At 49.9% G+C, this 27,019-nt stretch overlaps 2 protein-coding genes across 7 annotated transcripts in view; one reads left to right on the top strand and one right to left on the bottom strand.

Moving 5' to 3' along the window:
• Positions 1-9,280, bottom strand: part of SAE1 (SUMO1 activating enzyme subunit 1) — an 88,263-nt gene extending 78,983 nt beyond the window's left edge. Inside the window, exon 1 of the mRNA XM_087870939.1 lies at positions 9,028-9,280. Coding sequence (XP_087727065.1) covers positions 9,028-9,140 — 113 coding nt within the window. The 5' untranslated portion in view covers positions 9,141-9,280. The remainder of the gene's footprint in view (positions 1-9,027) is intronic.
• The window catches only part of ZC3H4 (zinc finger CCCH-type containing 4), a 41,722-nt gene continuing 23,440 nt past the window's right edge, over positions 8,738-27,019 (top strand). Inside the window, exons 1-4 of one of the 6 annotated variants that reach the window (XM_087870936.1) lie at positions 8,738-8,808; positions 9,908-10,073; positions 25,405-25,624; positions 25,948-26,058. In XM_087870936.1, the coding sequence (XP_087727062.1) occupies positions 9,913-10,073; positions 25,405-25,624; positions 25,948-26,058 (492 nt within the window). In that variant the 5' untranslated portion in view covers positions 8,738-8,808; positions 9,908-9,912. The other 5 variants (XM_045772129.2, XM_045772131.2, XM_045772133.2 and 2 more) reach the window with 5 other exon arrangements.

Here is a 27,019-nt window from a genome sequence, read left to right as displayed (position 1 = left end):
TCTCTCTCAAATAAACAAATAAATAATCTTAAAAAAAAAATCAATGCAGGGAAATTTTTTGAGAATGAATAGGCCAGATTCTCTTAAACACTTCCTGCATGTAAAAGCCCAAATATGTACAAATTCCTTAAACCAAAACATTAATTCCAGAAGCCTGAGCCGCTTGAAAACCTCTATATTTAACTCCAAATAATCCCAAGGTTAAATAATGCCAACTAAGGAAATAATTATGGCAACAACGGGATTCAGTAAGTTCTCTTGATTATCACTATGGCCGATTGCATTTTGCAGTCGACTTAACAGTATCTCCCGTTCTTAGAGGTCATTTTTTTAAGGATTTTATTTATTTATTTGAGAGAGAGAGAGATCAAGGAAGAGTATGAGCTGGGGGCGAGGGTGAGGGAGAGGCAGACTCCCCGCTGAGCAGGGAGCCTGATGTGGGGCTGATCCCAGGACCCCGGGATCATGATCTGAGCTGAAGGCAGACGCTCAACTGACTGAGCCACCCAGGCTCCCCCCGCCCCCGCAATCTTCTTTTTTAAGGTTGACTATATTCCATTGTTAAATATATACCACATTTTGTTTATCCATCCATCCATTCATTCAGTAGATGCTTGGGTTGCTTTTAACCTTCTGACTATTGTGAATAATGTCACTATAAACCAATGTGTACAAACATCTCTTGGAGACCCTGTTGAGACCATGGGATATATACCCATGGGGCAGTTTGTTTTTCAGCAACAGCTAATCAGAGCAGCTGCCAAAACTGAAATTTTGTCACTTCAAGGGGGTGGAGAGCAGTGTTTCAATAGATCGGGCCCCTGGGTTTCAGAATGACATAATTACTTCCACCCAGGTGACTGTTCATCCTTAACCAAGGAAGTGGTTCTCGGTCCCACCTGCACATTAGGATTATCTGGGGAGTTTTTCCGCAAATATAGCGCCCAGGCCCCACCTTCAGAGACTGATTAATTGGTCTGGGGTGGAGCTGAGACATTGGGATTTTTACAAAATGCTCCCCAGATGATTGTAAAATGCAGTCAGGGTGGAGAACCCTGGAGCAAAGATCTGTGTGGTGTTTTTATTCCTGCTTCAATTCTTTTCCTGCCCTTCCTGCTAGAACCAAAGAACAATTAGGGTTGTTTAAAATACTTCAATTAGGGGCGCCTGGCTGGCTCAGTCAGTGGGACCTGTGACTCTTGATCTCAGAGTCTTGAGTTCAAGCCCCGCATTGGGCGTAGGGCTTACTTAAAAAACAAATGGGGGGGGGGCGCCTGGGTGGCACAGTGGTTAGGCGTCTGCCTTCGGCTCAGGGCGTGATCCCGGCATTATGGGATCGAGCCCCACATCAGGCTCCTCCGCTGTGAGCCTGCTTCTTCCTCTCCCACTCCCCCTGCTTGTGTTCCCTCTCTCGCTGGCTATCTCTATCTCTGTCGAATAAATAAATAAAATCTTAAAAAAAAAAAAATAGGGGCGGGCGCCTGGCTGGCTCAGTGGAGTGCCTGACTCTTGATCTTAGGGTTGTGAGTTCGAGCCCCATATTGGGTGTAGAGATTACATAAAAATAAATAAACCTAAAAAAGTGCTTAACTAGCAGAGCAGGGGGATGGTCAGTGAGTAGGAGTAAGGAACTGAGTTTAGCTGAGTTTATTTTTATTTTTTAAAGATTTATTTGTTTATTTTAGAGACAGAATGTGCTATGGGAGTTGGGGGGAGGGTGTCAGGGGAGGAGCAGAGGGAAAGAGAATCTAGAGCAGACTCCCCACTGAGCTTGGAGCTTGGATGGGGGCTTGATCAATCCCACAACCCTGAGATCATGACCGGAGCCTAAATCCAGAGTCAGATGCTTAACCCACTGAGCCACCCAGGAGCCCCTGGGTGAGTTTATAATTCTTGAAGTTGGGTAATAGGTACATGAGTGTTCGTTTTACTTTTCCCTCTATTTTTGTATATGTTTGAATTTTTCCACTAGTAAAAGTTTTTTATTTTTATATTTTTTAAGATTTTATTTATTTATTTGAGAGAGAGCGAGAGCACGAGCTGGGGCGGGGTTAGGGGAAGAAGGGGTAGAGGCAGAGGGAGAAACAGCTCTCCGTGGAGCAGGGAGCCCGACATGGGGCTTGATTCCAGGACCCCAAGATCATGACTGGAGATGATTAACCTACTGAGCCACCCAGGCGCCCCTAAAAGAGTCTTTTATTTATTTTTTATTTTTTTTTAAAGATTTTATTTATTTATCCAACAGAGATAGAGACAGCCAGCGAGAGAGGGAACACAAGCAGGGGGAGTGGGAGAGGAAGAAGCAGGCTTATAGCAGAGGAGCCTGATGTGAGGCTCGATCCCATAATGCCAGGATCACGCCCTGAGCCGAAGGCAGACGCTCAACCGCTGTGCCACCCAGGCGCCCCTAAAAGAGTCTTTTAAAACCCTCATTTTATTTTTTTTAAATTTATTTTATTTTTTTAAAGATTTTATTTATTAATTTGACAGAGACAGCCAGCAAGAGAGGGAACACAAGCAGGGGGAGTGGGAGAGGAAGAAGCAGGCTTCCAGCAGAGGAGCCTGATGTGGGGCTCGATCCCAGAACGCCGAAAACCCTCGTTTTAAAGTCCTGAATCCCAAACTCTTGAACTATGCTGCGCTACCTTCTGATCCCAGGGGAAAATGCCAGTGACAGGCTCAAATAACCTCTTTGCACAGGATAGACATTTGGAAGTCTGAATAACCATGCTGCAGAGAGTTATATCAAGTGTCTGTTGGATAAGCCTTTGGAAATAAACACTTCGGCTGAGTTGTCTTATATTTTTAAGCAAAATGTGCATGTATCATAGAAATAAAAATAAAGGGAGTCAAACTATTTTGAAGGGCTAAGACTGATCCTTTGCATTAAATGATTTATTAGTTAATATACTGACCTTGAAATGACCCTGAAGATCCATGGCATGTAGTCATTTCTAATTGGTTAGGGAGTGACCTGATCTATTCCTTGTGAGAATGCAGTAACTTTTGTAAAATGATCACTTTGTGGAAAGAGCCCTCAAAATCAAGCAACCTGCCCTATAAATTACTTTCCCCTGCTCTTCTAGACTCATTAAACATCTAAAAGGGTCCCTTTTCCTTTTTTTCTTTTTCCCAAAGATTTTATTTATTTATTTGACAGAGAGAGACAGCCAGCCAGAGAGGGAACACAAGCAGGGGGAGTGGGAGAGGAAGAAGCAGGCTCCCAGCGGAGCAGGGAGCCCGATGAAGGACTCGATCCCAGGACTCTGGGATCATGACCTGAGCCAAAGGCAGACGCTTAACGACGGAGCCACCCAGGTGCCCCTGAAAGGGTCCCTTTTCCCACTCCCCCCCCTTATACTTTCCTAAAGCTTATTGAGAAAATTTAATGTAATGGTATATTCTCAAATTTGGGGGTATACATGTTTTTAAAAACTTTTTGTATTAAATAAAATTCGCATAAAAGAAGAAATTCACATAACTTAAAAGTAACCATTTTATTTAAGTTTTTTTTTTTAAGTTTGTTTATTCAAGCAAACCTACACCCAATGTGTGCTTGAACTCACGACCCTGAAATCAAGGGCTGCACGTTCTACCAACTGAGTGAGCCAGGCGCCCCTAAAATTAACCATTTTAAAGCGAACAGAAGTGCCTGGGTGGCTCAGTGGGTTAAGCTTTTGACTCTTGCTTTCAGCTGGGGTCATGATCTCAGGGTCCTGGGATCAAGCCCTGCATCGGCTCTGCGTTGGGCATGGAGCCTCTCTCTCCCTTTCCCTCTCCTCCTCCCCTGCTCTCTCTCTCTTAAGAAAAAATAAATAAAGTGAACAATTTGGTGGCGTTCAGTACATTCACCAGGCTGTGCAACCACCCCCTCTTTCTAGTTCCAACATATTTTCATTACCCCAAATGTGGTAATATACATCTCGTAAATTCCCAGGTCTGCCATGACTTTGCTATGCACATAATTCCAAAACTGGAAAAGTTCAGCATTACAGTTTAATATAACAGTATAAATAGCTCTTTCCATTATTTAAAAACTACCACTAATTTTGTTCATTAGCCCCTGTTCTCTAGAGCCAGTAACAGCCCCCTCATTATTGTGATGCCCAGAAAAGTCCCCACAAACTTCCAAAACGCCCTCAAGGGAGCAATACTGTCCTCTCCGGAACCAGTTGACAACCCAAAAATAAAAACAAATTTCCCACGATAATTCCCAAAATGTCCTCTAGGGGGCGACATCATTTCCTCGAGAACCAAGTGGACCAATGCTCTGGCCTGGCCTTCATTACCAGCCCCCCTCCCCATTTCCCAATAAATCCAGGGTTGCATTAGGAAGAAACAGGAAATAGCTATTGGGTTGGCAGTCAGCAAGATCCCACATACCATAATGCCTGTCTTTGGTCAATAGTCTCCTCCTTTCTTCTCTAGTTATTTCCAGAGGCTGGAGTCAGTTTCTGGTGTTTCTTCCACGTGGTGTGATGACTTCTCTGTAAAGCTCCCCTTATTCACGGTGTAAAGAACACACCCTAGAGCTTCCCCTATAACTAAAAAAATAAAATCCTTGGCCAGAATATTGATGTTCCCAGAATAGAAACAGGTACCAGGGAAGCATTGGTCAGACATAGGGCCATCACAGATTTCATCTCAGAAAAACACAAGGATCTGCCAAGCTTAGAGACATTTTGGAGGTCCAGAGAAAGAATTTTGTTATTTGGGGGATATTTTCTTTCCTAAAATACAGGGCAAGTTGCTAAAACTTGCAACTGTCCTCTGCTCCCCCCCACCACTACACACATACACACACACACACACACACACACACACGCACGCACACACAGAAAAATCCACATTGTTTGGTGGCTCTCTTGGAATTTTTTTTTTAAGTCTTTATTTATTTGATAGAGAGCACACAAGCAGGGGGAGCAGTAGAAGGAGAGGGAGAAACAGGCTCTCCACTGAGCAGGGAGCCCGATGTGGGGCTCGATCCCAGGACTCTGGGATCATGACCTGAGCCAATGGCAGTTGCTTAACCGACGGAGCCACCCAGGCACCCTGTCTCTTGGAATTTCAGAGGCAACTTGTATCAAGGGTGGGAGATTTTCTCTCACTCATCAGCCAAGAAAGCTCTAAGGCCGCTAGGGCCGCATGCAAGAGAAGTTTCTCTAGATGTATTGCCCAAGGTGTATTGCAAAGGACTGCCATTTGGTCTTTAATCCAGTCATCCAGGGGTTCTCAAAAGCGACAAATATACTACACTTTATGTGACTGTTCTCCTACTGATGGGCATTTAAGTAGTTCCCAATTAGGGACATTTTTTTTGATTAGTGCTGCTGTGAACATTCTTGTTCATGCCTTTTGGTACATATTTGTTAGATATATACTTTTGGGTGGAATTGTTAAATCATAAGGCAGGCTTATTTTCCGCTGTAGTTTATTGCCAAGCCATCTTCCCAAGTGTTTTTTGTGGTTTTTTTTAAAGATTATTCATTTGAGAGAGAGAAAGAGCATGAACAGGGGGGAGAGGCAGAGGGAGAGGGAGAAGCAGACAGCAGGGAGGCCAATGCGGAACTCGATCCCAGGACCCAATCCGAGGACCTAGAGATCATGACCTCAACCAAAGGCAGACGCTTAACCATCTGAGTCATCTAGGTGCCGCCCCCCACCTTTTTTAAAGATTTCATTTTTAGGTTATCTCTACACCCAATGTGGGGCCTGAACTCATTACCCCCAGATCAGTAGTCAGATGCTTTTCCCACTGAGCCAGCCAGGCACCCCTTCCAAACTGGTTCTAAGGGAGATACTATGTTTCTCCTCTACTCTAAAGCTCTATACTTCTGTACTCCTGTCACCAAATGCTTGGAGGTTTTCTTACAGCAAGCAGTTCTGCAACTGGGGGATACCGGCTGAAGTTCCACACCGCAATTCCGTGCTGCTACTATCTCCCTGGAGTTAGCAGGCGAACCCACAGGTTAAGAGCTTGTTGTCATTAAGACAGCCCACCCCCAGCCTCGGCCTTGAAGTGGAAGCACTTCTGATTGACTGGCTATAAATAGGAGGGTTCCCATGACCTCTTCTGGTTCCATTAACTTGCTCAGCAGAACTCAGGAAAACAGTTTACCTACTAGACTACCGGTTTACTACAAAGGGTATTAAAGGATATGAAAAAAGTCATTCATGAGGGAACCAGCAGAAAAATACAGCTGGTTCAAGCTGGAGATGAGAAGTGGATATGTACAGACAACATAAAAAAGAATGCTGGAGGGGCGCCTGGGTGGCTTAGTCGGTTGAGTGTCTGATTCTTGCTTTCCGCTCAGGTCAGGATCTCAGGGTCATGAGAACCAGCCTTGTATTGGGTTCTGTGCTCAGCGGGGAGTCTGCTTGAAATTCTTCCCCTTCCTCTCCTTCTGCCCCTTCCCCAACTTGTGTGTGTGTGCACATGTGCTCTCTCAAATAAATAAATCTTAAAAAAAAAAATGCAGGAATTAGGTTGGAAAGTTTGATACAAAACTGATCAAATATCATCCAAGGTTGTCTTTTCTGCGAGACAAAAACCATTTGAAACTTGAGAATCCTCCTTAACTTTTCAGAGTCTAGACCTTCATCACCAAATAGTAAGTCAAAGTGACATCTAGAGGGGCGCCTGGGTGGCTCAGTCGATGAAGGGTCTGCCTTCGGCTCAGGTCATGATCCCAGGGTCTTGGGATAGAGCCTGGCATCGAGCCCCGCAATAGGCTCCCTGTCTCTCCCTTTGACACCCCCCCCCCCAACTTGTGCTCTCTGCTCTCTCTCAAATATATTTTTTTAAAAGTGACATCTAGAATGTCAGAAGGGCTTGACAATTTTAGACAGCGTTCTAGTAGGACACTGAAAAGGCATGGAGAATCTTCCTGCCTCATGGGATTTGCAGATGTTCTGATTTTTTCTTTCTTCTTTTTTTTAAGATTTTATTTATTTGAGAGAGAAAGTGAGTGAGAGAGAGCAAGCGGGCACAAGCCTGGGTGGGGGAGAGGCAGAGGGAGCAGCTGACTCCCAGCTGAGCAGAGAGCCCCAATGCGGGACCTGATCCCAAGACCCTGGGATCATGACCTGAGCCTAAGGCAGACGCTTCACCGACTGAGCCACCCTGGTGTCCCTCTCATTTTCTTCATTACCCAAAAGGAGATGGCCCTCTAGAATTCTGGAATGGCCTGCTAAAGCTTCAGAGATGGCACCAGCTGGTGACCACAGCTTGAAAGGACGGGGTCCTGTCCTCCATGCGGTCCAAGGTCTCCACAAGTGTTGTTTCATCCATAGCTAGAATACACGGGGTTCAGAAATCAAGGCACAGAAGAGGAAGGACGATTTGCAGTATTTTCTTTTCCATTCTTATAGCCCTGCTCTACTAGTCTTGCGTTAAAGAAAACTTCTGGACAATTTCGTTAAAAGCATTGTGCCAACATTTTATTACAGTCATGCATGCAAGGGGGAAAAAAAAGATCTCTTGTGGGTGAATGAGAAATTTATTCTTGGTAAGGACACTTGATGGGGGAAGAGAATGGTTAAATAACCATCATGAAATTAGACACTAGATCCAGAAGAAAAGATTGAACATTGTGAGTCTTGACTGGCAGGCAGTCAGCTGTCAAGTGGGTGGACCACCACCAGTTTCCCAGAACAAATTTCATACCACCAAAATTCACTCAAAAACGGCTTAAATATATTTTTTAAAGGTTTTCTTTATTTCACAGAAAGAGAGCACGAGCAGGAGCAGCAGCAGAGGGAGAGGGAGAAGAAGAGGGAGAAGCAGGATCCCCGCAGAGCAAGGGGAGCCGGATGTGGGACTTGATCTCAGGACCCTGGGATCCCAAAGGCAGACGCTTAACTGACTGAGCCATCCAGGCACCCACGGCTTAAATATTTTTATCAGGAAATAGAATTACCTCACTGAAGGAGGCTGTAAATTATTCTTACAAAAGGCTTAAGTCCCAAAAAGGTTTGGGACATTTTTTTTTGGTAGGGTTAATATACCAGGAAGTGACTGGGTGCCTTCACCTCCAGATTTATCTTTCACACCGCTTGAGGGTTTTTTTTTTTTTTTTTTTTTCCTGGAACCCAAATCGTCCTTCCCTTGGCCATGTCTGAAATAAGCTATTTCCTCCGCCTGGAACTTTCTCTTCTCCTTCCTATCTCAACTTGAACAACCCCCCCTGGGCGTCCCCTCCCCTCCACATTAATAGAGGCTCCCTTTTAATTACCAGGTCGTTGTCCACCCCCCCCCCCGCCCCGCCTTTGGTCATTACCGGTTTTTAAGCTCCAGGAAGGTAGAAACTGTTCCCATCGCCCATCACAGAGCTTGGCATTGTTCAAGGAGCTCATAAAAGCACTTAACAAAGATCCTTGGACTTAAATAGGACTGAACGAATTTTTGCAGGAGGCAATGGAATGCCAGCACTGATCAAAATTCTTGAGGCTCTATGGTTAATACTATGATTTTGAGACAATTATTTAAACACCAGGATTCAGTCTGCGTCCACTAAATGGGAGTAGTAATTCCTCCTAGTATAGCTGCGAGGGTCAAAGGGCTTTACGTTTGCACAGTTTGAACCCGGTCAATCGCTCCCTTGTGAAGCATTTTTGTTGAGAGCCTTCCCGGCACCACGCTCTAAGTTCTGAAACTTCCTGGAGGAAGTACCAAGGCCCGCCCCTTTCGCACCGCCCCAGTGACGTCACCGACCGAGGTCTCTAATGACGTCAGCTCCGGGCCGGCTCGGCTCGATCCTCCCTTACTCCGGAAACCTACAACTCACGGCACCCGGCCTCCAGCTTTCGGTTATTTTTTTTCTCTTCGTAGCCCGAATCCTTTTCTTCCCATTCTCCCACCTAAAACTTTCGGCTCTTCCCGCCTTCCCTTAATCTGGCAATTTCTGGTTCGCTTGCTCTCGGGCGAATTTCCCACTCTTTTACTCTGCTAATCGCCTCCCGAGCCCCGCCCTTCGGCCTTTTCCGTCTCAATCCTTCTTTCGGCTGGTTCCGCCTCCTGCCACTCACCTCGGACACCGCCTTCGGCTCCTTCCGGATCGTCTCAGTTCCTTGTTTTTCTCCCCTCCAACTCCGTCCCTGTCCGCTTCGGCTATCTCCGGCTCCCGCGGCTTTCCATCCATCCTTTAGCCACACCCCCATCATCACCTTCGGCTCTTTCCGCCTCCCTCCGTCTCCCGCTCAGCTACTCTCGGCTTTTTCCGCCTTGCCTCGGCCTCACTCTCTCCCTTCGGCTCTTTCCGTCGCCCTTCGGGAGAGGGCCTATGCCCCTCTCCTCCACGTGACGCGGCCTCCGCCTCCGCCTCCCAGTTCCCCCTCCCACCTCGCCCTTCCTCCCGCCTCAGCCTCTCGGCTCCTCTGTGCCGAGCCGCCATTTTGTGTGAATTTCTGACTGCGGCGGGGGCCGAGCAGCCGGGGCACCTAGAGCGGGCAGACAGACAGACAGTCGGCCCGTCTCCGCGGCCCGTTTCCTCTCTCTCTAAAATCCTTTTTTTTAACCCCCCTCGCTCGCTCTCCTCTTCTCCCCTCCCCCCTCGCTTGCTCCATCGCGCGCGGCCCGCGCTAATTACACCCAACCACCCACCAGTGTCCGTGTCCCCCGGGTCCCCCACCTCCGGGCCCGCGGGGGAGGTGTGTGTGGGGGCTCTCGCCCCGATGAGGGCCCCGCGCCCGTGAGCGAGTGACCCCAGGGGCGGGCTGCGGAGAAAAGCGGCGAGCGGCCCGCCGAGGCCTAGGCCGCGCGGCCTACGCGGAGGTCGGCGCAGAGGTGATTCCGAAACCGAAAAAATATATACCCATTCCTATCAGGAGCCCTCAGAGCTGAAGTGTGCCCCTCCCGCCACGCCCAAGCAGTCCTTTTTCGTGCATTAACATCCCCTCCCCCCCAAAGGAACTATGGAGGCCGCGCCCGGGACCCCCCCGCCGCCACCATCAGAGTCGCCGCAGCCGCCATCGCCGCCGCCGCCATCAACGCCTTCGCCTCCTCCGTGTTCCCCCGACGCCTGCCCGGCCACCCCGCACCTCCTCCACCACCGCCTCCCGCTCCCTGACGACAGGTCAGGCCCCCGGCCCGGCCGGGGCAGCGTCCCCGGGGGGAGGAAGAGGAGGAGGAGGAAGGGGGGCGGCCGCCATGTTGGGCCGGGCCGCGGAGGAGGAGGAGGAGGAGGAGGAAGGGCGGGGTCGGTGGGTGTCTCTCGCTCGCTCGCTCTTTCTCGCTTGCTTTCTCTCCCGGCCTCATGCGTTTCCCCCCCCTCGCGGCGCTCGCCCGCTCTCCCTCGCTCTCGCTCTGTCTTTTTTGGGCGCCATGCTGAGGGGAAGGTGAGGAGGCGCCCCCCGGACCCCCGCGCCCGCCCGCCCGCCCTGGGGAGGGGGCGCTGGGGGGGGGCTGCGGAGGCCCACGGGGGTCCTGGCTGCCCCAGCGCCCGGAGCTGGCAGCCATGGGCCTGCCTGCCCGTCGCCTGGCTTTGGGGAAGGGGATGGGGGAGGGGCTCCCGGACCCTTTTGGTGGGGGGGATCTCGAGCAGTAGCCCCGCTCTTAGGGGGTTGGAGTTGGGGGTCTCCCAGCTCCTGGCAGTATCCTTTCTCCTGGGGGAGGTGTGCCCTGCCCTACTTGGAGAGGTACCCTAGTTTTCTTAGGCAGAAAGTGGGGGTTCGTTCAGTTTTTTCTCCATCCTTTTAGCGGGGGGGGGGTCCTTGGGTGGGGGCACTCGCACTTTTTTTTTTTTTTTTGGCGGGAGGTGCTTCCTAGCTATACCCTAGAGGGCAAAATTGGTGTGGGGGGGCGGATCTTTAGCCCCTTCGATGGAAGCCCCTGCCTCCTCTGGGGAGAAGCCCCTTCCCCGTGTTTTTCCTAAAAGGCAGGGGTCCTCTGATTTTTCGTAGGTAGGTGATGCGTTTTTGGCGGGGTGGGGGGGGGCGAGGTTTGGTTTCCCTGCCTTGGAGGGGAGAGGAAGTTGGTCTCTTCTTTCTCATGGGGTTCCCTCCTCTTTCGGGCTGAAATGGGGCGCCATCCCTTCCGGGAGAGAAAACAAGGGTTTTTTGTCCTTTGGCAGGGGGTGAAAGGGAGCGCCCCCCTTCCCCTTTATTAAGTGTGAAATGGGTTCGCCCCACGCCCTTCTCTGGAGGGTGATAAAGGCGCCAGCCCGGCGCGTTTCAGGGCGAGGTTGGGGCCCCTGTTTCCCTTGCTCCAGCAGAGGGTTGGGGTGCAGGGTTTGCCCTCCCTTTCTTGGTGGGGCAGGGGAAGAGGTGTCCAGAGAGTGGATTTGGAAATGGAAGGTGGTTTTCCACCGGCAGGAAAGGCATTCTGAGGAGGAGTGGGGGTGGGGAGGGGAAGAGATCGCGCTGGACAGATGGCTGCCCCACAGCAGCCCGGGCTGGGGAGTCGCTTGAGGACCCTCCCGTAGATAGGGGTCTTAGCTAGGGCTTCCTTGCCAGGCACCACGGCCCCTTCTCCCCACTTCCACCTCCCCTTTTCCCTTTCTCCTTCACAGACCATACTTTGCCTTTTAAAAGAAATGCCACCCACATTCAGAGACACAAGTGCAGCAGTTTGGTGAGCTTTTACAAATTTTTTTTTTTTGTTTTCTGTTTTGTTCTAATTAAATGTATCGTCCTGGGAATCGCAGCCCATCGCAGCCTGCCTCCAGTTCAAGGAAATAAACAGATTAGCAAAGGTCTGTGCGCTAAGCCCACGTTGGGCTTCCGGGCCCCCTCTTGGGGGCAGGTGCATTACTCAAAGGTGCTTACACGCTTTATTCGACCTCTAAGGAGTTCTCTTATGTCAGAAGTGTATGTCTTACAATGGGTTGGGATGGTAAGTAGCCTCTTTTATTGAGTAATTCAATTATCTCCCTCTTTTTGTCCCTTTCCTGCCTGCCTTCCTCCTGCCTTTAGACCAAAGTGATGCTTGAGTGAATTTATATGTTCGAATCAGGATTCTAAACCCAGTTGAGCCCTTTAAGACTTGCACATCCTTTCGATCTTTAATTTTTTTAATTTGTCGTACACAGTTTTCTCAAAGGAAAAAAAAGCGTTACTGTAACATGACAAAAACTTATGTAAAAGGCCCATATGTTTTCAAGCCCTTGGTATCCCTCTCCGTTTCATCCATTGCTTTGTCTCCAGCCTTCAACTTTGAAGAAAGTGGATACTTCAGGTCCATTTGTAGGAGACGAGGTTAACTGAATTTGGTTTATGATACTTGCATTCGAGTTAAGGTTCTCCCCCCCCACCCCCACCCCCAAAAAAGATTGTGGTTCAAGTAGATCCAATTTGCTCCTTTTACTCCAATGTCTCTTACGGTGATGGACGTTTAAATTAAGCAAGTCATTTGTAAAGTACTGTTTAAGCACCAAATCTGTAAAGCGTGTCAAGCCCCAATCTCCTCTCCCTGTCTCCACTGTTCCTTTGTTCGAAAGCACATGCCTGACCGTGAAAAGTTGATGCAAACACGCCCAGTCATGGTGGAGAGAACACTTCCTCCAGCCCCCTGCCCTCCCCACACATACAAGATAAAAACAGCAACAGAAATGACTTGCAGAACCAAACACTGTACTTCTGATGTGTTTTACAAGCATAAGTTCTTCCGTTAAAAGACAAAACACGTTGAAGTTCCATTTTCCGTCTTGCCCACTTTTGGTCCCTGATGTACTTTGGTAGAGAAAACTTTTTGTAACACACAGCCCAGTTTTCCCCTCCGAAAGATCCTGTTTCCTTTTTTTCCATTCTTAGGAGAAAAAAAAGTTCACTCACGTTGGGATGAGGAACCGCAAACTGCAATTCAGTGGGCCACTGGTTTTATTCTTTCTCTCCATATACTCACAACCTAACTGCTGTGAAGCGGTGATCTTAGGTATGTAAAATCAGTTGTGGGAGGAAAAAGCATCCACACAGTACGGTATCCTGCAAAAAAAAAAAAAAAAGTCTGAAGCACAAACTTAACACACCATCCAGTGCACAGGGTCAGCCGAAAATGAATTGCATTTATTTGAAGTTTTCCCTCCTTGGTGAAATTCCTCCTCCAGGAGCCAAGTGCAGAAACTGGATGCTAACAGGTGAACCTTGCAAGTGTCGAGAGCGACTAAGTTGTCGAAGGATGCTTGTTTAACTTTACTTGAAAATGAAGTGTGGAGGAAATGGGATTTCTTTTGTAAGTGAACATTTTCACAGTCATTCATTGAGCTTTAAAGTATTTCCCCAAACATTTTAAAAAGTACTCAGGCATATCAACACAAGGGTTTATTGTTTTTTCGTTCTCAAAGGACTCTCCTCCCATGAAAACCCAAGAAGCCCCAGTAATTATGTCAAACTGTACTTCGATGGTCTTTGTTTTTGAAATGTCACAGTACTGCCTTTTTTTTCCCCCCCTAAACTGATGTACCAGTACTAGTTAAAATTCAAATTAATGGATGTTGCAAAAAAAAAGAAAAAAAAAAGGGTGTCACTCAGAATCCCTGATTTAACAGCACCTCTTAGACACTTGCAGTCTTTAAAATTGTTATATTCTCTGGGGAGAGGTTTAATCAGAAAGCAAATTAAAATATCCCAGTAGAAGTACAACCAGTTATGACCATGAAAATGCGGATATTCTGGTTCTGAAACCCCTTTATTTTTTACTCTCCTCAAATTCGTTCTTCAAAAGAAAACTAGGATTCCCCCACCAGGGCTTTCTGATTCAGACACTGTCCTATCTCCCAGATGGGGTTTCGATTTGCTCGGAAGGTTAAGTTTTTGATTCTTGACAAGCCAAGATTTTTAAGTACAGCCAGCTCTTCTAGAAGGGCGCTCCCGTGGCTTTCGCTTAGGCAGGAAGGCTGATCCCAAGGGGGGACTGTTTTGCACCTGTGGAACTGAAGGCTTTCCTAGCCGTTAGCCTCCCTGGCACGTTAGAGCTGAATGGTTGACTCTCAGTTTGTTTCAATCCAGTTGAATGTAGACAATTTCATATTGAGCCGGTTTAGTAATTTATCCTTAAATAATGCCTCCACCTCTGCTCCTTTCTCTTAGATCTTTTCCCTGCCCCAGTAGGGGAGGAATGGATGTCTCAGGGTGGCCTTATCTGCTCTTCCCCTCTGCTAGGTTTTTGTGGCTTTTAAGTCCCTAGAACCACCTCCTATAAGCCAGATGCAGTTATGGCAAATACATGTGTGGTGAAAATCGCTAATTATATCCAAGCCTCTTGGATAGCTCTAGGTCCAGCCATGTTCCAGAGAACCTGCTTTTTGGTCCCTGTGGACCCTGTCTAGTACCAGAGCGATGGGTTCTGACCCAGGGTAGGAAGTTGAGTGGCAGAGTGATTCCGAGCAAACAGTAAGTGAACGGCTGAGTTTCTAAGCAAGGTGCTTGCCCATACCTTGGCAACATAGCTCCTGCCACAGTAGGAGACGAAGGGCTGGTTTCTGGGGTTCCTGGTAGTTGGCATTTAAGAGGTTGATTCAGGCATCCCGAGGAGCAGTCTGCTCGTCGGTGGCGGGAGTCTCGTCAGAATCAATGATTTGAGGCCAGTTTCATAATTAAAACCTACTGGAGAGAGTGGGAAAGCTGCCTGTTTGGGTGGGCCTCTAAAGTTCATTTGGTGAAGTCCAAGGTAAAACTGGGACTGTCTGCGGGCAGCCAGATTTTCCTGGATTTGGCTTTCCAAGTGTATCGGCCTCGTCTTTGCTGCGCAGCGATTTTGCTCTGATGGTTACTGAAGATGGCAGTCCTGGAGGCAGGGCGCAGGGTTTCTTAGTACTGACGGGGGGTTACGTGGGTGGTTTCTACATTTCTGCCTCGATCAGCTGATGACAAAACGAAGACACGGCCCCTCGGGTGGTGTACGCTTAGTCTCATCCTGCTATTGGAATAATTTTTTATTCCAATACAGGATATTTGCTGGGAGCGTAGTTTGCTTCCCTTGGCCACATTGCTCAGGGTAGAGAATCCTTCTCGTACTTTGTGTGTGTGTGAATTTGTATCTGTGAGTTGGTGACTCAGCTCCCTATTTGTAAGGCAAGTGGTGACATCTTCTGAACGTCGGAGGTGGCAGCAGGATAGGAAGGAACAGTGTGGCCTTTGGAGACAGATAAGGTTGTGTTCGGGCCTGGCTCTCTCTGCAGTGGGCACTGAGCATAATGCCCGTTTCTCAGGGTCAATGTGGTCAAGTGGGCATAAACAGGACGCCTACACAATGCCTGGCATTCAGCAAACCTCGGTTTCTTTATCTTCTTGCTATCCCTACTAGCGAAAACACGAAATAGAATTTATAGTCTGGTATGTAAACAGAAGTAAGCATAACATCTGTGTTTTTGGGAGAAGTCAATTTATCTTCTACCTCGTAGGTTTCTGGTCAGTGTCTTTAATTGCAGGGAGCAGGTCGGGGTGGAAACTCTGTGGAAGCCATCTTAAGGCCTGTCTTGCTTGCTCTCAATGTCCTTATTACAGATGCCAGCGTAGTCACGGCATCTCAAGCTTGTGCTGACGACCTTCCCGTGTTCATCTTTGGCAATTAGGATCTGAGTCTTGCTACGACCGTGGTAGGCCTCCCGAGGGCTGAGAAAGCAGGGCTGTAGCGCCTAACCCACCGCTGACTGGTCACACCACCTGAAGCAAGTCCTTTACCTACATTCTCCAGAGTCTTGAGAAAGGAGCAAGACCTGTCCCGGTGCTCGATTCCCCTGCCCCTTGGTAATTTGGCTGAGTCAGTTAAAGGTTTTTTTCATTGAGCAGTCAGGCTCGTCCCGTGCTTTTCTTGGAGCAGGAAAGTTTTCAGAGTGTGCAGGGAGTTCTCTCTTAAGCACTTTATTTAGATATGGGCAAAGGTTGTCACTGCCTGCAGCAGGCCTCGGGTTTCCTCCCCATGTTTGACACCTGCAGCTCTGGCCACGGTCAGGGCTTTGCTGCCCCTGTGGCAGCTCTGGATACCTAACTGTGCACTAGCTGCCTTAGAAGGGAACTGCAAGGTGAGCCTGAGTGGCTGCATCCCAGGTACCAGGCAGGTCCGCCAGTTCCCTCGTCCCTGTTGTCCCTGCCAGGGGTCCTAGAAACCGTAAACTCCGGAAGCGTAAAGCCTAGAGGGTGTGGATTCGGTTTGTTCGCTCTAAGCCAGGGTCGGTCCTCTTGTGGTAGAGAGATGGTGGGGAGCAGCGAACGGCGCGGACGTGGGACTCAGGCCGGTCATGTGGGACTCAGGCCGGTCATGTGGGACTCAGGCCGGTCGTACGGGACTCGTGAGTCATTGCTAGTCTCCCCAAAGGTGTGACAGGGTCTTTTGTGCAGTGTATGAAGGGCAGAGATCGCCTGCCAGGGACCTTCGGAGTGCTTCATGTGTGGTAGCTCACCCCAGCCCTACACTGAGAATTTGAAACAGAAACGAAGTCACTTGTCCAAGGTCACAAAGCTAGGGAGTGTGGAGACAGAGTTAGAACCCGGGCAGCCTGTACCCAGACCCACGCTCTCTACCCAAATGCCGTCCTGGAGCTGACGTTTTCAGACTGCAGTGTGCAGCCATTAGTAGGACATGAAGTTCCATCTATTGATTTCTCTCCTGCATTTGAAAAACAAAGAAAGGATTTGAGAGGAGAGAAAAAAGCAGAGTACGGTGGAGTTTTAAAGCCGCTCTGGGAAACTTGTTTGAGAGAAATGTAAAGGAGGAGATGTGGGTCAAGGTCAAAGTTTAAAAGCCACTGCTGGTGGGGGGGGGGGGGGACGACACACAGCCTGTGGCTCTCCGATCAAAGCCTGCCTGCCTGGCTTTTTTTTTTTTTAATTCCAAGTAAAGTTTTATTGGAACATAGCCACGCCCATTAATTTATATGGTCTGTGGCTGCTTTTGTGATGAACAGCAGAGTTGAGTAGTTGGGACAGAGACTCTATGGCCCTCAAAGCCCATATTTATTTTTCAGCCCTTTAAAGAAGAAGGTTGCTGGCCCTCGTGCACTGCTCTGATGCGCCTACTGCCCGCGTGGCAGCTGCCATGATTTTGTTGTGGTGGTAGTGGTGGTGGGTGGGAAAGCATGAAAGGGAATGCAGGCATTGCCTTTAAAGTCGGTCCGGACTGGCTGGCCCAGTCAGTAGAGCATGCATCACTTGATCTCGGGGTGGTGCGTTCGAGCCCCACCTCGGGTGTAGAGATTACTTTAAGAGACAAAGGTAGGCCTCCGAGAGGGTGGGGGTGTGTGCTGTCCCTCGGTGACCTGGTGCAGCTCCGTCAGCCCTGTGTTCCACTCCTTCCAGCGCACGTAGAGGCCCAAGCCTGGGCTTTTGAACCTTTAAATGGAAGGGCTTTTCATTTATCAGAAGTAACTGGAGACTTCTTGAAGCCAGTGTGGAAGCGGAGCACAGCTAACACATCCCTGTTAGGGCCCGACCCCAGGGAGCTGGGGCCAGACGTGAGTGACACTTGGTTCAGTGTCCTTTGCAGGTGGCTAGGGTTATTGCCCTCGTCATTTTCCTAACAGACATCAGGGCTTAGGCTTCCTTGGGATTCCAGGCCTTGCCATGGTGGGGCACACCAGCACAGTCCCAGGAACTGTAGCTTCTTGGCAGTGGAGGGGGGCCGCTTCTCTGGGGGTGCCGATTGCTGGCCACTTTGACCTCCATTGATGCGTCGATCACGTATGGGCTTTTGTTCCCCTCTAGCCTCTCAGGAGGCCCTCAATAAACGCTCGCTGAATGAGTTCTTGATGAAAGACAAGCCCTCATTCACCTCCTTAGAGTTTTAGGTAATCCGGGTTACTGCCTGGGAAATGGTCCAGTGTCTGTGTTGACACGGCTGACAAGGAGGGTGTGCAGAGCTGGGGTTGGTGCTGGGTTTGTGTGGAATGTATCCCAAGCGCCCAGCCAGTCTGAGCCTGGCCCTGTGCTGGGCCCTTGGAAGGTCGGGTGACTCCCAGCCTCTGATGTGCCCTCCGGAGCCCACAGTTGACTGGAAGTTCACAAAGTGTTGGATACAGATCACTGCAGTTGTCCCTGAATCCTTTAGCGGTGTATGAACAACGAATCTTAGTCATCCGAGGCCCGGTTTCTTTGAAGTTGAAAATATGAATACTTTGTCTTCGTTGCACGTACGTTCGTTAAGTGGAACCAAACTGATTTCTTCAGAAGAACTTCTAGACAAGGAAGAGTCTTGGCTCCCCAGTTCAGTGATTCGGTTTTCCTTTCTGGAATAATAGAAATCAGCCCTCCTTGGATGAGAACCAGCATCTTTCCAGCTGTAAGCAGTCTGAAGCATGGCTGGCAAGAGAAGGTGGTTAGGAAACTCTGTTGCCAGGAACCCAATTTCATAGATTCATGTGGCAGGAGGAACTTGGATCAGATAGATCTCTTTATCAAGAAAAGGAGCTGTGTTTGGAGTGAGTGGGAGTGGAAAAATAGCTACTCAGGCAAAGGAGATGACCCTAGACTCCGTGAGACTCCTCTAGCCGGCCAGGTTTTTTCTCGATCAGTTTGTTTGAAGCTCGACAGAAATGCTCTAATCGGTTTGTGTGCTTGGACCAACCCCAGTGCGGATGCCACACCCTTTGGGATGAAGTGTTCCTTCTGGTGTTGGACAACTTGGGAATTTCCTTCTCTGGGATTCCCCTTGCTTTCTGTCCGTCTGGGGAGAAGACCCTGTACTTGGGTTTTGGCTAGGATTTTTGGACCTTTCTGTGCACCTCTTACTCCCTGAACTATCCAACCTTTTTGGTCAGGGTTTCGAATGTTGTCCCAGTTCCTTTATTCGATGTTGGAAGGACTGTATTTGCCTTGTGTCTTTGCATCCTGATAGTTTTCCCTCCTAAGGACTTACCCTGGGCCAGGGTAGCACTAAGCACTTGGTTTACATGGTCTCAGGAAGTTCTTGCCCTGAAAATTCATCTGTCCCAGAGGTTCTGTCACTGCCTTCGCGCTTAGCAGTTGAAACCCTGGGGCACAAGAGTGTTAAGGACCTCGCCCAGCGTCTTAATACCTCCATTTGGCCTTTCCTGGGATGCTGTTTCATTGTATCTGTTTTCTGTGCATCTGTCTTATTTTTGCCAGCCCAGTTACGAATTTCAGGGCATGGGTTCTGTCTGTTGGCCTGTCGAGTTAATTATTCTCTTCCAGGTAATTGCTAATTACAGTGTTAAGAGTTGGGCCTGGAGTTGGAGAATCCAGGACTTGTTCCAGTTTTGCTTCTTCCTGCCGTGACCCCATAGGCAAATTTCTTCTCTCTGAGCCTGTCTCTGACGGGATGCTGAGGACCCATGACCAATGTAGGTTTGTTACTGTGCCTCGGCGCCAGAGGAGTAGAAGGGAACTCAGTAGTATGCCTGGCGTGGAGGCTGCTGATACAGAGTGTTCGTAATGAATACTTCCTCCTGCTTTTGGTGTATAAGGCCCTGGGGTATCCGTGCAGGTTTTGTCATTGCGGGAATCAGGGCAAGAGGTAGGGCCTTGATGAGGGGTGATGGAGCTTCCTCCCAACCCCTTTCCCTGACCCCAGACTCCAGCTCTCTGCCTTCCTTGACAGCCTGTCCTCACCCTGCTGAGGTTGTCCCCACTCAAGCCATCCTTTTCCTTTTTTTTAACTTACTATGGAAATGTTCTGGCTTTTCATGAGAGGATAAAAGCCATCATCTACCCAGTTTCAAAAATTTTGTACATTTTGCCAATTCTGGTTCATCTTGCTACATCACCCATCTGCCTTGAGTATTTTATTTTCTGTTTTTCACTTTATTTTTTTTAAAGTTGTTATTTATTTGACAGAGACAGAGAGCACAAGCAGGGGGAGTGGCAGGCAGAGGCAGAGGGAGAAGCAGACTCCCTGCCTGGCAAGGAGCCTGATGCAGGACTTGATCCCAGGACTCTGGGATCATGACCTGAGCTGAAGGCAGCCACTTAACCAACTGAGCCACCCAGGCATCCCTGCCTCGCATATTTTAAAGCAGATCCCAGATTTCACCTCATTTCACCTGCAAACTCCAGCACATATTTCTAGCTTAAAGATCTTTTTTTAAATAGAACCACAAAACTGTGATCCTCTCTAAGAAGATTAACAGTAATTACTTAATATCTGAAATACCCAGACCTGGTTCAGATTTCTCCGTTATGGCCCACATTGACTTCTGGAAGTAGGTGTGTTCCTATCCGGGTCCCAGCATCGGCAGGCTCTTCTGCTCGCCTTGTTGAAGTGAGGGGCTCAGGGTACTGATGGTCGTTGGGCTTCTCTTCTCCCGTGCTTGGTTTGTGTTTGGCTGCTCGGGTGGCTGGTGTCTGTGACGTGGGCAGGTTACCACGGAAGTGGTGTGATGCCACAGTCTCTTGTGACCCCACCTGAGAATGTTGAGGGAAAGGGAGACACAGAACCAATTTGCTCTTGATTTCTGGTCGATGAACCTAGGTAGTAAGGACACTGAAAAACATGTGCAAGACCCAGAGGCTTATTTCTAGAATTTCCTGCCTCTGAAAATCCCTCAGTGAGGTTCTTCCCCACCCCCTGGGGCTGCTCCACCTCGGCGTCAATGGAGGGAAAGGCTCTGTGCCTTCGCCCCTAGTAAACAACTGTCCCACACGGTCGGATTTGGGGACTTCTGCATTTAGGCCTGTCGTTAAACATTTGAAGAGGCAGAGCCTCCTTGTAATTTTGTAATTTTGTCCCTAGTTAATAGGTCATTCAGAGCCTACCCAGGCAATTTGTTGAGCGCTTGGGCAGTTAATGATCATAACCCTGACCTTCACATTAACCTAGCCGCCTCTTGTCAAGGGCTCTCATGATCTTCAGGTAACAGCCACTGCTTCCATGAGTTTCCATCTTTTTTTTTTTTTTTGTCTCCCCACCCCCCCCTTTTTTTTTTTTCTGTAAATCAGGTTGAGCCACAAACCTAGGCCCCTTCCAGCTTCCATCCAGATCTCTTGTCTAGAGAATTTCCATGTTGGGAAGCTTCATTTTTTTATTTAAGGGGCCTTTGTCCGTTCTTCCTGGGGCTCAGCTCTCCCTGTGCCTTGCCTTTCCTGGTCCGCCACTCAGTTACTTTCTCATACCAGCTAGATTAGAGCTGAGGAAGGGCGGATGTTGGTTTGTCCGTTTCAGCAGCAGGATTTGTCGGGAGAGGACTGCGCATGCACGGTCGGGCCAAGTGAAGCAGGAACTAGTTGGCCAGCAGTTAGCAGTGGCCCCCCGCAGGGGTGTTGGCCGTAGCTTCTCCGTAGAGAAGCCACTTTCCAGTGAACATCCGGGTCAGTTTAGGGTTATCCATGCGAGGCACGCTCGCGGTAGCTGGTTCTTAAAACCAGTGTCTACTTTTTGCCTCGTCGTTGGTGCCTTCCTCGTGTCAAGGGCTTTATCCAGAGTATCTCATTTAACCTGAAAAAAATCCTTGTAGGTACCACAGTTATCCCATTCCACAGACGGGAAAACCAAGGCTAGGTTAAGTGTACCCAGAGCGCTGCTAGGGAAGCAGCAGAGCTCCTTGTTACTCGCCTGCAGAAGGAAGCCGCAGCCCAGATCTGTAGGCTGGCGGATAGGGCCAGCCGACTTTGAATCATGAGATTTCTTTACCCAGTGCTATTTTTGCCAAGCCCATGGTGTATGATGAATTCAGCACTCTCCTGTGCCCCGTGGAGTGGCCAAGTAGGCAGTCCTTAGAATGGGCATCCAGATCTGGTCTTTGACCCAAGAGGAGGAGCTGGCTGTCACCAGCTCTGTGAATGGAAATTTAAATGCCCTGGAAGCTTAGTCCCGGAAGCTCGCGACAGATCTGACCCCCAGCAAGTCATTGGCCTCTGCCCATTCCCTCCCTGGCTTGGTTGGCTTCCCGTCCCTAATGGCCCTGGCAGGCCGACCCCAGTGCAGCCATCCTGGGACTTCGCCAGTCCGGGCTCTGGGAATAAGGTCGTCCCAGCTCTGGCTGACGCTGCAGGCTTTCTCCTGCGTGCTTGTCTCAAGAGGGCTTGGCAGGTCTAGATTGAAATGATTAGCGCGACGGGGCTTCCCCCACTTTTCTTGAGGGATTATGTCACAGTCTATTAGGCGCGCTCCCTCGGTGTTTAATCCCACTCTGACATGGGTTTTGCTGGCAGTCTGTGAAGTGGCACCACTGAAGCCCGACTGCTGTGTGTGCAGACTGCTTTTGTGCAGGGCGTGTCTGTGGTCCCCAGGATTTCTGCCCCTGTCCCAGTGGGTTTGGTCCTCTTGTCTTTTTTTTCCTCTTTCCCCTCTTAAAGGAAAACAGACCCCCTATTCACGCTGGACATTTAACTGGGAGTTTCCTGCGGTAGCAGAAGGGCACCCCCACAGGTGACCAGAGGTTAGCCCGGGGCTCCGAAAAGTTTGAGAGCACAGCATGGCCAGACGGTGCTGAAAATGCACAGTGGTCACCGGAGTGTCCCTGTCTCTGTCTCCTCCAGTCTCCCGTGTCCACCTTTGTAAGTTACCAGTGATTGGTTTATACTGTTTATTTTTCAGTTTCTCCTACGTCTGTCTCAGGAAACAAAGTTGTAAGTGTTCACTCCCCGTTTTGTAAAAAGTTGCGTGGTAGGTTCTCACTGAGCCCAGATATTCTGGAGGTGTTAGTACAGATAACGCAGAGAACTCCCTCTTTGGCCCAAAGTCTTCATAGGGTGGATTTGAATGCTGTACTTCCTGCTTTGGGAAGTGCTTTGGAATGAAAAGGCGGCCTTCGGGAATCATTCTGTCAGTGGTCAAGGCTTTGGAGTTGCTCAGATGGTCTTTGTACCCCGCCCCCAGGTGTTAGATGTAAACCGGCCTGTGCATTCAAGCAAGCCGGTGTGTGGCAGCAGGACGGGTGGTGGCCTCCGGTGACCTTGGCCAAGACCTTTTTCTGCCCTGTCCTGGTGTCCTTGGCCTGGAGTGGGCAGAGGTGAGGGAGTGTCTGGACTGTCTGCTCCTGACAAGTCCCTTCACCTATTCTCCCTTTGAAATCCTCCCGTCTCAAACAAGGCAGTTGGAGGGGTCTTGCTATTGGAGCCTTATTTTCTCGAATCGGGGCTTCCGGGAGCCTGGGCAGTTCTTGTCTTCCCGTGTTCCCGCCACCCCTTCCTGCCCTGGGATTCTGGGTAATTTTTACCATGTCCCTCTGCCCTTTTTCCTTTCCAGACTGTTGTCAAGAGTGATGCTCTTTTTAGCTTTTCTTCATGGAAGGCCAACCTCTCTCTTTCCGGTTTGTCTCCGGGCCTTCCTCAGCTCCATAATGTCCCTTTGTATGGTCTGGCTGCCTCTCCCTGTGTTTTCTCCTGAGGTGTGGCGACCTGGCCTGCCCACGGTGTTCCCAACAGGGACACGCATCATGTTTGCTCCAGGAACACCCCCCCGCCCCGTGTTGCCCACAACTCCAGGCAGCAGGGAGTATGCCATGCTGCCCTGTAACAGCCACTCCCTCTGGCCAGCTCACCAAAAAGTCCCCCAGTCGGGTGGTACTTGTACTGTGGGCAAGGCCACTCCAGCCCAGGCAGCTCCGTCCCACACCCTGTTCTGTGGGCCACACCCAAGCCCTGTGCCGGAAGGTGCCTCACTGGTCAGGAATGCTGGCTCCTCCCAGCTTTGCGCGAATCTTCCTGTGGGGCTGACCACTAACCCCCCCCCCCCAACCTGGTGGTTTGCAAGGAAGCCACAGGAGGCGCCCATGGGTCACCTCCCTGTCTCCTTCCCTTTGAAACATCAGAACAAATGTGAACAAATTGTGTCTGTGAGAGCTGCCCTTGACCTCCGCTGGGGTATCCGTGGGTTTGGGGCCACTTGGGTTTTAAGCTGACCTGACCCCATTGCATTTCAGGGGATGAGAGTTAAGAGAGGCTCCTCTTGCCGGCATCCTTCACATTTGGGGAGTAGCACCACCCAGGGCGGACAAAGGGGGTGGCGCAAGTGACAGGGCATGAAGGGCTGTGGGAGAGTCACCATCGCATTGTTTTTCCACATGGCCTGCTAGAACCTGCAGGGGCCCTGGGGGCCCGCTCACCTGCTAGGCTTGTTCTCACACTGATCCTGGTCTCGGTCTCGTCTGAGCAGAGAGCTCTTTTCTGCCTGGATTCATTCCCTTTGTGGGTAGCCTTTTTGGGTCCCACGTTCATTACGCCACTGTTTCTGTTCTCTTTGTCTTTGTTTGGGGGCCTAATTAATAGGGAAGGAAGAAACTTTTTATATTCTCACCCATACTCTTCCATGATCGTGCAGGAGGAACGCTGGGAGCTTTTTAAGGATTTGAAAATTTTATTTTTTTTAAACCAACTCCTGTACTTGTGAGAACTGTGTCTGTGGGTTTGGCTAAAAACTGGAATCTTTTTCCAGTTGCTTCCCTTCTTAACCCTATTCATCCCCTCCCCTCCACCCTCCTCCATAGATATTTAGATATTTAGAATGTCCTGTTGGCAGTGTCTGGAGAGTACTTTTATTTTTTAAAGTACTAGGGATGGGGGGGGCGTGGGGGAGGCGACAAAGTCAGGGAATCTGTAGAATGGGGAGCAAAAAGGGATACCTGGGGTCAGAGTAGTGGGGTGGGGGGACCCCTTCTGTGGGCACTCTGGCAGCTGTTACGGGACGACCTCAGGAGGGGTGTGGGGCCTGGGACCCTTCCCTTCCCCCTTCCCCAGTGGCTCGGTTGTCCACCAACTCCCCAGCCCAGAGCTGTGCAGCTAAAGGTGTGGGTCAGACTTGGAAACCTGGAGACCAGAGCCTATCACTAGCGCTTCTTTATGGGGCTTTAGTAAAATACATTTCGCATCCTCAGGTGCAGTCCAGGCCTGACCGTGGGTAGGCCAGGAGTCTGGGGGCCACCCCTGCTTCAGAGCCACAGCCCTGTCTCCACTGTCCACCCACCACCCTCAGCTCACAGGACTCCTCCATAGGGCTGGGGCCACGCCAGTGACCTCAGGCCACTGTGCACCACAGCACTCGGGGATGGACACTAGTCCATGTTGCCTGAGGCAAGCAGCCTCTGTGGCCAAGTAAGCTTTGGAAAGGCTCTCACATGGGGTTGTACAGGTTTCTCGACGGTAAGACTTCTGGGAACTTCTGTTAGAGCCTTAAGCACTGTAAAGCCCAGGATGGGACTTTCCTCACCTCATTTGACCACAGAACCTTGTCAGTTTTCTTCTTAGAACCCTAGTCCTTCGGAGCACTTTGAGAAATCGTGGCTTAGAGTCGTCCCTATATCAGTGGCAGTACCTTTAAAATCCAGTGGTGTCAGGCCCCCACCCGCTGCCCCTGGCCGGGCCCCCACCCGCTGCCCCCGGCCGGGTTACATGAAAGCAGGCGCAGTCCTTTTGGGGGAGGATGCAGGGTGGGACGGGAGGCAGTGGTCCCCACTTCGTCCTGAGGAAGGCCTCGCTCACAGCAGTTGGGCTCCCTGTTCCTGTCAGCCGTGGCCAGCCCAGAGCCCGCGGACGTCTCCTCTCACACCCAGGGTTCATATTGGTTTTGGGGTTGGTTTATAGGGAAGATGGTGAGTTGGAAGAAGGTGAATTGGAAGACGATGGGGCCGAGGAGACCCAGGACACCTCCGGAGGGCCCGAGAGGAGCCGGAAGGAAAAGGGGGAGAAGCACCATAGTGACTCGGACGAGGAGAAGTCTCACAGGAGGCTGAAGCGAAAGCGGAAGAAAGAGCGGGAGAAGGAAAAGAGGAGGTCGAAGAAGAGGAGGAAATCCAAGCACAAAGTAGGTCCCGGAGGGCACGCTGGGGCCGGGCTGCCTGGCAGTGGGCCTGGCCCAGAGCCCCAGGGGCCGAGCTTGCCTCGGAGGCCAGAGGGCACTCTTAATGGTGCTGTTTATTCCTTCCCCAAATTGGATAAAGAGCTTTTTTTTCCCTTAAAGAGTTGGTAGCTCACGCTCTACTGCCACTAAATGCCCCTAGGTGAGGTGTTTCTCGTAGCGCTGCAGAGCCCTTCCGGCACATTCCAGCAATGTTTGTGCCTGGGCTGACTCTGCCAGAGTGGCCGCCTGCAGCACAGTCACTGAGTTCACTCTCCCTGTCACTGCAGCGCCATGCCTCTTCCAGCGATGACTTCTCTGACTTCTCAGACGACTCGGATTTCAGTCCCAGCGAGAAGGGGCACCGCAAGTACCGAGAGTACAGCCCCCCGTACACATCGGTGAGTAACTGCTGCTCAGGGGCCCCCATGGAGCTGAGAATGGGGGCCAGGCCTGTGTTTGCTGAGCACTTGCTGTGTGCTGAGCACTCTTGCACACTCTTGCACGGCACTTTACGTGGATTTTAAGCCTGCAAGATAAGATCCTGTTTTTATCCCCATTGAACAGGTGAGGAAACAGCCGGGAAGCCAGCCAGGTTGCAGCCCTGTAGTGCAGGAACAGGGTTCGAGCCCAGTCAGTGGCGGATCTCCATTGACCATGCTGTTAAGACTCTTTTTCCCATGCCCTGGGCAGGAGTCCCCCGTCCCCAAGAAAGCTGCTGATTTATCCCTGTTACAGCTGTTTGCCACTGTTCAGAAATGACCTTTTGTGGAAAATGAAATGGTTTTTACAGGAGTAAATTATCTCAAATGGTGTGGAGGCAGAAGTCAAATGTTCATGCTGTCATGACACTGAGCTTACATGTGCATTTAAAGTATTTGGTTTGTATGCTGTTCTCCCTGCCCCCCAGCAAAACTTGAAAGAAGAAAAATCAATGTAGATTTCCAAGTTTTGATGAAAAATGCTTTTAAAGCTAGTAGCTCTAAGAAATATCCTAGGCATCCCATGACTCCACATCATTAATCCTAACGGATAATGTATTGTACAATACTACAGTTGACATTGACCTGCTAACGGGGATTCAGACGTTAAACCTGACTGAGACAGGGAACGCAGGGCACACCACAACTTCGTTGACAACTAGGGGTTGAGGCTTTTTTTTTTTTTTTTTTTAAGATTTTATTTTTAAGTAATCTCTACATCCAACGTGGGGCTCGAACTCATAACCCCGAGATCAAGAGTCATGCACCACCGCCTGAGGCAGCCCTGCGCCCCTGGGGTTGAGGTGTTTTAAGATCCGCTAACGTAGTCACGAGCGCATATATCTATGTTCTGTATTTTCTCATTTTTTTGTAATGAGTG

The sequence above is a fragment of the Ursus americanus genome, chromosome 21 (assembly GCF_024610735.1).
Source record: "Ursus americanus isolate L20-20 chromosome 21, mUrsAme1.1.p, whole genome shotgun sequence".
NCBI classification, from domain to species: Eukaryota; Metazoa; Chordata; class Mammalia; order Carnivora; family Ursidae; genus Ursus; species Ursus americanus.
This window is presented reverse-complemented; position numbering and strand designations above follow the sequence as displayed.